Source organism: Rhinatrema bivittatum, chromosome 14 (assembly GCF_901001135.1).
Source record: "Rhinatrema bivittatum chromosome 14, aRhiBiv1.1, whole genome shotgun sequence".
In the NCBI taxonomy this organism is placed as follows: domain Eukaryota; kingdom Metazoa; phylum Chordata; class Amphibia; order Gymnophiona; family Rhinatrematidae; genus Rhinatrema; species Rhinatrema bivittatum.
The window spans coordinates 62435497-62446889 of NC_042628.1; the positions used below are offsets into that span (position 1 = coordinate 62435497).

Here is an 11393-nt window from a genome sequence, read left to right on the forward strand (position 1 = left end):
CCGCTGCTGCCTCTTGTGGCCCCCGGCAGACACCGTTCCGGGAGTCATAAGGCATAGGGTGATAAGCACCGTCCTGCTGTGTCCATGCACCACAGCCTGGCAGCCTGTCCAGACCCGAGATGCAAGGTCGAGGGCTGGAAGAGAGGCCTTGCTGTGTGCAGCTGTGCTCCCATCACCGCCTGCTGGGGCACCCGGCACTGTGCCGCTGACGCACCATAGTGCTGCTGTAACCGTCTCTTTTTGTCAGTAAGGAGGCCCAGACAACTGATCCGTAAAGATAAACTTTTATTGCCAGCAAGATGCAGCTAAGACAACGGCTTAGTACAACTGCATGCCACGCCCCCTTAGGAGCAAACCTTTATACACTTTACAGTTCTTATCTTTCACACATGCGTTCTGGTTTTTGCTGAACAAACAATTTACAAACTGCTGAACAAGCAATAGCTACCGTGGTCTCTAGTAGGTGTAGCTTATGATCAGACTATTGTTTCGTCATTTAATTGACGGGTTAGACATTTGCAGCGGCGTTCGTATTAATACAATACAAATTATTATTCCAAAATGGAGTTACGTTTCACTAAATGTTAGTGCGTGAGTACGTCACTACGTATTAGGTCCCGTTTGCGTTGCAAATGTTAGTAAATCAAGATGGCTGTGCGTTTCACTGCGGGCATGAGGAGACGAGAGGCGTCTCAGCTGTGCAGTCTTCAGGGGTTCATGGAATCGCACTCCTTCATTCCCCCCTTTGATACTTCAACTTCGATGGAAGGCGGAAGTATCACTCGTATCTGTTGAGTAACTGAAACGATAAGCAAGAATTAATACATAGAACTTTTAAGGTGGACCCTAAGATGTTGCCAGGTCGTTGGTTTCTTCACGGGTTTGAGACGGGTGGACCCTATTGGCGTCACCCCCCTTTGTAGCCCGGCTTTCCCTGGCAACAAATGTGGTCCAATGTGGTTAGTTACTTATGGAGCATTATAGTTTAGTATTAAGGTAATCGTCATCAGAATCAAAAGTGACATCAGAGTCAGATGAATCAGAAGTGGGGAATGAGGAAATAGACACATACTTATTGATCATCATAACATGAGCAGCTGCTCTGCGATCAGCAATGGTTTCAATCATGGATCGTAGATTTCTGAAAATGAGAGGTAAACAAAGAGGAAATAAAATACAAGTAAGAACAAAAAACAGCAGAGGGATGAGAATGTCTTTCAGTCCGGGAATTGAAGTAAGCCAATTTGGTAGGGAGGCTGTCCAGTCAAGGACACCTGTCCACGTCTGCACAGGAACATGGGCCAAGCGGATCATCCGATCAGTAATCTCTTCGATGACTTTACTCTTATCATCAATCTGTAAACAACAATTAGAGAGATTAAATTTGCCACACACGCCTCCTTCCTGAGCTAGAAGGTAGTCCAAGGCTAAACGGTTTTGGTAGACAGCTGTGATAATTTTGGTATTCTGCTTGGCAAGGATATTGAGAGCCAGGGCAGAATCATTAGTCAGGAGTTCCAACACTGCTTGCAGTCGGATGATACGATTTAACATATAGATTGGAGTTCTATATCCATAAGAACCATCTTCAGCCCAAGTGGCAGGGCCATAGTATTGTACAATTCGTTCAGGAGGCCACTCCTGATCCATCCAATCTCCAATAGAAACTTTAGTAGTTCTGCGACGCTTGTTTGGCTTCATAGGACTGTATACAGGTACACCTAATGTTTCTCCAGCGGTGATTGGTAAGAGAAAGAAACTTGGCCGAATGGTGGCCAAGAAACAGGTGCCATACCAGTTGATTGGTAACTGTTCGTAAGCCCTTCGGCCACAAACGAAGTAGTATCCATCTGGTGCAGCGAAGAGGGTGGTAGGCACCCCAGCAGCAGTCCATGTTTTGTTTAAGGTTAAATCAGTCCACAAGGTAGTGGGCATAGTCGAATTTTCTGTCTGCCACCAAGTTAATTTGGTTAGGTTAGCAGTAAGGACCCCTGTACATGGTGAATTTCCAACAGAAATAGTATAGATTCGGGAGTGTTGTCGAGATATACATTGTCTGCCAATGACATCTGTCTGGAGAGCCCACTCGTATGGATGTGTCTTCCGTTGGTAAGTTATAGTTGTGTTTAAGTGATCGAGGTCGGTTTGGAAGACCTCTTTGGCTTCCCAAGGCCATTGCTCTCCTGTGTGTGTACCTCCGCAGACAAAGCAATTCTTAACTTCAAGAGAGAGAGCTATATTCTCAGCCAGATTCACAAACATATTTTTTGCTTGGAGTGAAAAGGCATGCTTTTTCAATTCTTCTGATACATGGGATATTTCATCAAAGAAGGATTGTTAGCCAACCACTGTGGTCTGATGAATGATTGGGCGAGGCTTGTCTCTACGCTGTGTGATAGTCTTTTCCATTGGGTCTTTTCCAGTTCCGTCGATGCCAAATCCCCAAGTATCTTGCCAGGGGGATCCTTCGCCTCGTATTGGCCATTGCACGGACACAATATTACCAGTTACTGCAGTCAATCTGCCGATTCCGTGGCAGCCATGATAACCTCCTCCTGTGTAGTCGCATACCAGAGCCCAACCCAACAAAATCAGGTCCCCTTGACACGGTATCCAACTGGATGGGTTGGCAGCTCGATTGTACGGACAAAGGTACTTGTGGTTATAAACATAGGAGTTTTTCCAGGATTGAGATCCGCAATGGAGTGCATTTGGATGTTTATCAATTGCTTCGCATGCATCGAAGGTGATGGTAACGCTTGATCCACCTCCCATAAGGATTTTAGTTGAGTTGATGTAGTACAGGATTCCTTTTCCTTCGGGGATTATACTGGAAGTGTAGCTTTTTGGCAACCCAACAGTGAGGGTGATGTTATAGTACTTGGGAGTTGTTGGCGTGTGACAAATGACCTTGTCACCCTCTAGGCATCGATGAAAAGACTGATATCCTTGAGTAGTATTCAATGCGCATGCAGGTTGCGTTGCACACGAAGGGGTGGCTGAGATTGGTGTATAATGGTAGAGACAACCTGGAATCCATCTGGAGTTGTAGTACGTATTAATTTGATGCATTCTGTGCAGTTCTTGCTTAGTGGCAGAATAAGAGATGTAGTTGAGGAACATGAGATTAGCAGAATAACTTGTAGAAGTCTGTTTCCCATTGCAGGAGGTTTAGAGTAAACACCTTATGCTTTGCCTTGTAAGTAGATCAGTTGATTAATTCTGAAAGGAAGGGAAAAAAATGTATACGTTAGTACTCTTTAGCAAAGTACTATAGTCATTTACCCTGGACTAATTTGTTGCCTGCTTTGAGTGAACTTTAATTTGTTGTCTCCAATCCTGGAGACTTGCCAACTGGAGGCAGCAGGTTTCAGGCGGGTCCAGTGAATCCATGAAGGGCATCCAGAGACTTTTACAGCAGTAGGAGTAGTTAGTAACACTGTGTATGGACCCTTCCATCGTGGTTTGAGGAAATCTGATTCATCCCAGTCCTTCATCCATACAGAATCTCCAATTTGGAATGGATGAATTGGGGTCAGCAGGACAATTGGTTCAATGTCACAGGCATAGTTCTGGATGGCAATGACTGTGTTATATAGCCCTTTGAGCTGATTACTGAGGGACAATTCCCCTTGTATCTGCAGTGATTCAGGAAAAGAAGGGAGAGGCGGAGGTCTTGCATACATCATTTCATAAGGTGTTAGACCGGACCTTTTTGGACTACATCGGACATGTAGCAAAGCTAAGGGTAGAATGTCTGGCCATTTGGTCTTTGTTTCTTGGCATAGTTTAGCTATCTGATTTTTCAGAGTTCTGTTAGCTCGTTCAACAGCTCCACTGCTCTGTGGTCGCCATGCGCAGTGCAGATGCCATTTGATACCCAGAATTCGACTTAGTTGTTGGATAACGTCACTGGTGAAAGCTGGTCCATTATCTGAATTTATTTGTCTTGGTAATCCGTAGCGTGGTAGGATTTGGTGAAGGAGCAGAGACACAACTTCTTTGGCAGTTTCAGTTCGTGTCGGTGTGGCTTCGATCCATCCGGTATAGGTACAGACAGCCACCAACATTGCTTTGTAGCCTTTGGATGGAGTCATGTGAGTGAAGTCGATTTGGCAAACTTGAAATGGCGTAGTTCCTCTTAGAATATGTCCGGGTGTAGGACCAGGTCCGCTTCTAGGATTGTTCCTTGCACATGTGAGACACTGACTGATTGCATGCTTTGTTAATTGGATGATTCTATTGATGTAGTACGTTTTTCCCAACAGTTTTATTAATGCATCTCGACCAAGATGGGTTTTGTTGTGGGCTTCCTTGACAATAGTCCAAGCTAATGCTTCAGGTATCCATATTCTGTTATCTTGCAGAATCCACCAGCCATCGTGATGGTGGAATTTCTCAGCCTGTGCCCAATTATTCTCCTCCGTTGAATAGGCAGGGGTTTCCGTTGGGAATTGTAGAAGTGGACAGGTTGTAGCTGGGATGTGCAATAGATGGGCACGGGCTGCTTCTTTCGCTGTTTTGTCTGCCCATTGGTTTCCTTTTGCAACGGGATCTGATTTTCCTGTGTGGGCTTTACAATGCATAACAGCTACCTTTTGTGGTGCCCATACGGCATTTAGCAATTGATGTATTTCAGACGCATTAGCCAGTTGCTTTCCTTCGGCGGTGAGAAATCCTCGTTCCTTGTATAAGGCTCCATGTACTTGGATGGTGAGGAAAGCATATTTGGAATCTGTATAGATATTCACAGTCTGTCCTTCTGCCAGTTGCAGAGCTCGAGTGAGAGCGATTAGTTCAGCTTTTTGTGCTGATGTCCCTGGAGGTAGGGACTCAGCTTCAATGATGTCATCTTCAGAAACCACAGCATAACCAGCAACCCGAATTCCATCAATAACTTGGCTACTTCCATCAGTAAATAGAGTCCATGCTCCCTGCCAGGGTTGATCCCTCAGGTCTGGTCTACTGGAATGTATTGTAGTCATGACTTCTTCACAGTCATGGGGAACGGGTTCAGGTGCCGGCATAAGAGTGGCCGGGTTCAAGTATTTACTGTCTTGTATTTGAATTTCAGGTGTTTCACACAGTAAGGCTTGGTATTTTACAAGACGTGAGTTGGTCATCTATTTTGGCCCATGCGTTTCTAGTAGTCCTTGAATAGTGTGGGGAGTTGTTACGTTTAGAATTTGACCAAAAGTTAATTTGACAGCTTCTGGGATTAGTAAGCACGCAGCCGCAATGCTTCGAAGACAACCTGGCCATCCTTTTGCAACATTGTCCATTCCTTTTGACAGATATGCAACAGGTCGCTCCCATGAGCCTAAAGTTTGAGTCAATACCCCAATGGCCATTCCTTTCTTCTCATCGACGTATAGATGAAATGGTTTCATTACATCTGGCAACCCTAGAGCAGGGGGTTCAATCAAGGCGTCTTTCAGTTGTTGTAAGCTTGTTAGTTCATGGTTTTCCCACTGAAAAGGCTGAGATTCTGCCTCCTTTCCCCGCAGCTTGTCGTACAGGGACTGGGCAATAACAGCATAGTTAGCGATCCACAGCCTACAATATCCAGCAGCTCCAAGGAACGCTCGGAGCTCTTTCTTGCAAGTGGGTACAGGTTGACCTCGTATTGAACTGGTACGGGATATTCCAAGACAACGGGTACCTTCCCGGATTTGGAAGCCCAAGTATTCTACTTCCAATTCACAGATTTGCGCCTTCTTTTTACTTGCACGGTATCCTTTTGAGTACAACGTCTTTAGCAGGTGGAGAGTGGCCACTGCACATTCGTGATACGTTTCACGAAACAACAGAAGGTCATCCACATACTGTATTACTGGCCCATACATAACTTGATACTCCTTCAAGTCTTTAGCCAGGTGTTCACCAAACAGCATAGGTGAATGCTTGAACCCTTGCGGCAAGCGAGTCCATGTGTACTGCTGCTTTATTCCAGTTTGTGCATTTTCCCATGTGAAGGCAAAGATCTTCTGGCATTCTTCTGCTACTGGAACGGAGAAGAAAGCATCTTTGAGATCAATAACACTGTACCACTTGGATGCAGGGGAAACTTGAGCCAAGATTGAGTATGGATTTGGTACGAGGGCTACTAGATCTGCTACTTGATTGTTCACCTTCCGTAAATCCTGTACCGGTCAGTAATCGGTAGAACCAGGTTTCTTTACGGGCAACAAAGGGGTGTTCCAAGCAGATCGGATTCGCCTGAGAATGCCCAAATCATACAGTCTCTGCAGGTGTATCTCAATTCCTTGCCTGGCCATATATGGAATGGGGTATTGAGGTTGATTGATCACCTGTGCATTCTGTTTCATTTCGATCCAAACAGGGGTAGCATCGATGGCTATTCCCCCTGGATTCTGCTCGGACCATACTTTAGGCACGCTATCCATTAGCTGTCTTCGTTGTTCGTTGAGAGGGGTGTTCCCTTCGTATCGATGTTGAGTGATTTGTTCAATAACGGGGAGATGTAGCCTCCATTCCTCTTGGAGTGGGCAAATGAGAGAGACTGGATTATCGGCAAAGGATGCCTTGATTTCACCGGTGGGCTCGAATTGCAAAGTAGCTCTTAACTTACACAGAAGGTCTCTCCCTATGAGTGGTACTGGGCATCCTGGTACGTAAAGGAATTGATGGGACACTAATTGTCCTCCTACTGTAACCTGCCGTTTCTGGAGGAAGGGAGCGATTAGTGGCTTTCCAGAAGCCCCGACTATAGAGATGTTTTTTGAAGTAGGCGTGGTGATGGCTGTGGTCATCACAGATCTTTGCGCCCCCGTGTCTAACAATCCTTTGAATGTTTCAGCCCCTACTCTTATTTCCACCAAAGGGTCAATAGGAAGGGTTCCCCTATCTAGTCATGCTTCACTGTCTTCGCCGGAAGTTTCACCTACGGCCATCTGCCATTCCGCTTCCTTAGATTTGGACGGAGTATATCCTTCCTGCTTTGCTTGCAGGGACTCCGGGCACTCAGCCTTCCAATGTCCTTCTTGTTTACAATATGCGCATTGATTGGTTCCCAATGGCATTCTTCCGCCTCTAAACAATCCTCCTCTATTAGCTCGTCCTCTTGGCAGCCCTCTAGAGGGCGATCTGCCTCTTCCTCGGGGTCCGGGATACCCGTGATACTGCCTGGACGGGTTCCCGAAATTAGTTTCTTCCAACGCTGCGGCTAACAAACTGACACTTTCTCTTAACTTTCTAGTTTCTTTCTTTTCCTTCCTGTCTCCATCCGGTTCTCGGTTTACATAGACTTTATCAGCCATTGCTTTTAATTGGCTGATAGTCATTCCCTCGAACCCTTCTTGCTTTTGCAACTTCCGGCGAATGTCTGGGCAGGACTGCCCAACGAAGCTCATCACTATGATGGATTGATGTTTGGGGTCCTCTGGATCAAATGGGCTGTATTGGCGGTACGCATCCATCAATCGCTCCAAAAAGTTTCCGGGGGACTCGTCTCTCTTCTGCACCACGTCTTGGATTTTTCCCATGTTTACAACTTTCTGCTTCCCTTTCTTTAAAGCTTCAAGAAACGCGGTCTGATAGGCGGCAATACGCTCCCGCCCTGCCGCGGTCTGGAAATCCCAGTTGGGATCTGCAGTCGGGGCTAAGTCTCTCACTGCGTCTTCGGGACGTCCATCTGACCTGGCTCCTAATCGAGCTGCCTCTTCCATGTTTAATTGTATCTGTCGGCGTTTTTCAGTGGTAAAAAGAATGGAGGCTAAATGCCGGACGTCAGCCCAGTTAGGGTTATGGGCCGCAAAAATGCCCCGTAAAAAGTCTATCATCTGTTCTGGTTTTTCAGCGTATGACGGGTCAAGCTGTTTCCAATTGAAAAGATCGCTGGATGTAAAAGGTATGTAGGTAAATAACTTTATTGTTTGCGTAGTGCGATGTTCGTTTTCTTCAGTCGGGACTACAGGAACTACAGTTGATGTTTCCCTAATTGGTAATTGCAAACTTGCTGCAGCTTGGGTTTTACTGCGAGTTCCATCTGCCACGGACGACTCGCTGCCGCCTTCTACCTTTGCGGTTGCCGCTTCAGGTTGCTCTTCAGGAGCCGGTGCCATCCTAGGATCGGCTTGCGCATTGGAGGGGACTGGGGGACTTGGTGGCGCAGGATATGACAGGGGACAACTAGGGACATATGGTGGCGGCAAGATATTTTCAGCGTCGGGCAGTGCTGCGGGCGGCAGGGGTTTAATTTTTTTTTCTGGAGTCCGTGAATTCCCTTGCACTACAAATATGGCCGCCGCAGATGACGCATGCTCTTTAGGTTCCAATATGGCCGCCTTTCCCCTTCTCTTCCGGTTTGGGGACTTCCGGTCTCCCATTTTGCGTACTTGAGTTACCATTACAAGGGCGGCTCCCTCTACTAGCTTCTTTGCCCACGACGGAGGATTTTCAATAACTGCAATCCAAGCGGTTATGTACGGTATATCCTCAGGGCAACCCGGATTCCCTTCTCGTATGACTATATTCTGGACCCTTGTGGCTGTTTGGAAATTGAAAGTTCCTGCCGGAGGCCAATTTACACACAAACTGGGCCACCTATGGGTACATCGTTGAATCATTCCGGGTTTTGTACATTTATGTCTATCGAACACTTCGCTATAGTGTTCCGTCATGACTTTTAATGGAGTCGAACCGCCCCCTCCCATTAGGATAGAATTCACAGACAAAGGAGGGAAGGGAAGACGGATAGGTAAGGGGTCCGTATCCGTCAGACACAAAAGGGTCACAATCGCCCCGACTAGGACGCGGTCAGCCCGGCCTAGAACTGCGAGGTCATTCACTCTCTTTCACACAACAAGAAACCTATTCCCACTATCGTATGCTTCACTTATAATTTTCTCCTTTTTATGCGCGTGGTCTTCGGAATGTAATTCCTACTAACACACTGCATGGGGTGTGATCAAAGCCCCCTCGGTCCGCCGGGGATGGACCGGTTATTTCCTTATCTATTCTTCACCTATTCCCTTGTTCCCATAATACTCGCCTGCAGGGGTCTTCCGATCGTCATGAAAGCCTTCTTCCCGGATCATCAACCCAGAGGTCTCAGCAGAATTTCTGTGGAACGGTCCCCTCAGAAACCTGATCGCTGAACTCAGCGGTGGCCACTCACCAGGTATGTCTGGGGGACTGCTCCGCCACCAAACTACCGGACCTTCTGGAGAGCTAAAATAGCGTCTCCGGTACCTCATGGCTGGCTCGCCAAATGTAACCGTCTCTTTTTGTCAGTAAGGAGGCCCAGACAACTGATCCGTAAAGATAAACTTTTATTGCCAGCAAGCTGCAGCTAAGACAACGGCTTAGTACAACTGCATGCCACGCCCCCTTAGGAGCAAACCTTTATACACTTTACAGTTCTTATCTTTCACACATGCGTTCTGGTTTTTGCTGAACAAACAATTTACAAACTGCTGAACAAGCAATAGCTAGCGTGGTCTCTAGTAGGTGTAGCTTATGATCAGACTATTGTTTCGTCATTTAATTGACGGGTTAGACATTTGCAGCGGCGTTCGTATTAATACAATACAAATTATTATTCCAAAATGGAGTTACGTTTCACTAAATGTTAGTGCGTGAGTACGTCACTACGTATTAGGTCCCGTTTGCGTTGCAAATGTTAGTAAATCAAGATGGCTGTGCGTTTCACTGCGGGCATGAGGAGACGAGAGGCGTCTCAGCTGTGCAGTCTTCAGGGGTTCATGGAATCGAAATGTGGCCCCCGGCAGACACCGTTCCGGGAGTCATAAGGCATAGGGTGATAAGCACCGTCCTGCTGTGTCCATGCACCACAGCCTGGCAGCCTGTCCAGACCCGAGATGCAAGGTCGAGGGCTGGAAGAGAGGCCTTGCTGTGTGCAGCTGTGCTCCCATCACCGCCTGCTGGGGCACCCGGCACTGTGCCGCTGACGCACCATAGTGCTGCCGCTGCCTCTTGTGTCCCCCAGCATAAGCTGGTCCAGGAGTCACAAGGCATAGGGTGAAACTGAAAAGCTCCGTCCTGCTGTGTCCCCACACTACAATCTGCCAGCCAGTCAGCCCTGCTCCTGCCTCCTGTCCAGGCCCGAGATGCAAGGTCGAATGCTGGAAGAGAGGCAATGCTCTCTGTGAAGCTGTGGTCCCAGCACCGCCCGCTGGGGCACCCGGCACTTTGCCGCTGATGCACCACTGTGCTGCCACTGCCTCTTGTGGCCCCCAGCAGACGCCAGTCCGGGAGTCACAAGGCATAGGGTGAAACTGAAAAGCTCCGTCCTGCTGTGTCCCCACACTACAGGCTGCCAGCCAGTCAGCCCTGCTCCTGCCTCCTGTCCAGGCCCGAGATGCAAGGTCAAGGGCTGGAAGAGAGGCCTTACTGTGTGCAGCTGTGCTCCCAGCACCGCCCGCTGGGTCACCTGGCACTGTGCTGCTGACTCACCACAGTGCCTCTTGTTGCCCCCGGCAGAAGCCAGTCTTCTGCACCCAGGCTTCTCACTCTCACGTTCTCTCTCTCGCCCTCAGACACAACACGCACACAGGCCTCTCTCCCCCACAGACACAACACGCACACAGGCTTCTCATCCCACGCTCTCTCTCGGCCACAGCCACAACATGCACACAGGCTTCTCTCTGCCATGCTCTCTCTCGTCTACAGACACAACTCGCACACAGGCTTCTCACTGCCACACTCTCTCTAGCCCAGAGACACAACAGGCAGATAGGCTTCTCACTGCCACGCTTTCTCTCGCCCACAGACACAACACGCCCACAGGCCTCTCTCGCCCACAGACACAACACGCACACAGGCTTCTCATACCACGCTCTTTCTCAGCCACAGCCGCAACATGCACACAGGCGTCTCACTGCCATGCTCTCTCTCGCCCACAGACACAACTCGCACACAGGCTTCTCAATGCCAAGCTCTCTCTCGCCCACAGACACAACATGCACACAGGTTCTCACTCCTACATTCTCTCTCGCCCACCTCCAAGGCCAGTCCCTGCTGGGTTCCTTCCTCTGCCTCCCCCAGCGTCCGCCTCCAAGGCCGAACCCAGCCAGGTTCTTTCCTCTGCCTCCTTTCCACCATCGTCCACCTCCAAGGCCGGACCCAGCCGGGTTCCTTCCTATGCCTCCCCCAGCATCCACTTCCGAGGCCAGACCCAGCCGAGTTCCTTCCTCTGCCTCCTTTTCCCCAGAGTCTATTGTATTCTGCAAAACAAAATAATTGTGTGAATGAAGTATGAAAGAATTTCATAGCCAATGCAATAAAGTTAGTGCAAACTAAGACCTTCAGAAATATTAAAAAAAAATATTAGAAAAAGAAAAACTGAGCCCCCAGTAGTTGTGTATATATTTCTGTCATCTGAAGGATTTTTTTTTTTATGATTCTGCTTT

The 11393-nt window shown here is 48.0% G+C and overlaps 1 protein-coding gene across 1 annotated transcript; it reads right to left on the reverse strand.

Moving 5' to 3' along the window:
- Positions 1-597: 597 nt before the first annotated feature.
- LOC115076222 (endogenous retrovirus group 3 member 1 Env polyprotein-like) lies at positions 598-11185 on the reverse strand. The gene is made up of 2 exons (XM_029577445.1): positions 10984-11185; positions 598-3222 (listed from the first exon to the last, which is right to left on the reverse strand). Exon 2 carries the CDS (start codon positions 2260-2262, stop codon positions 979-981), a length of 1284 nt encoding a protein of 427 aa, XP_029433305.1. The 5' UTR covers positions 2263-3222; positions 10984-11185; the 3' UTR covers positions 598-978.
- Between the last annotated feature and the right edge of the window lie 208 nt (positions 11186-11393).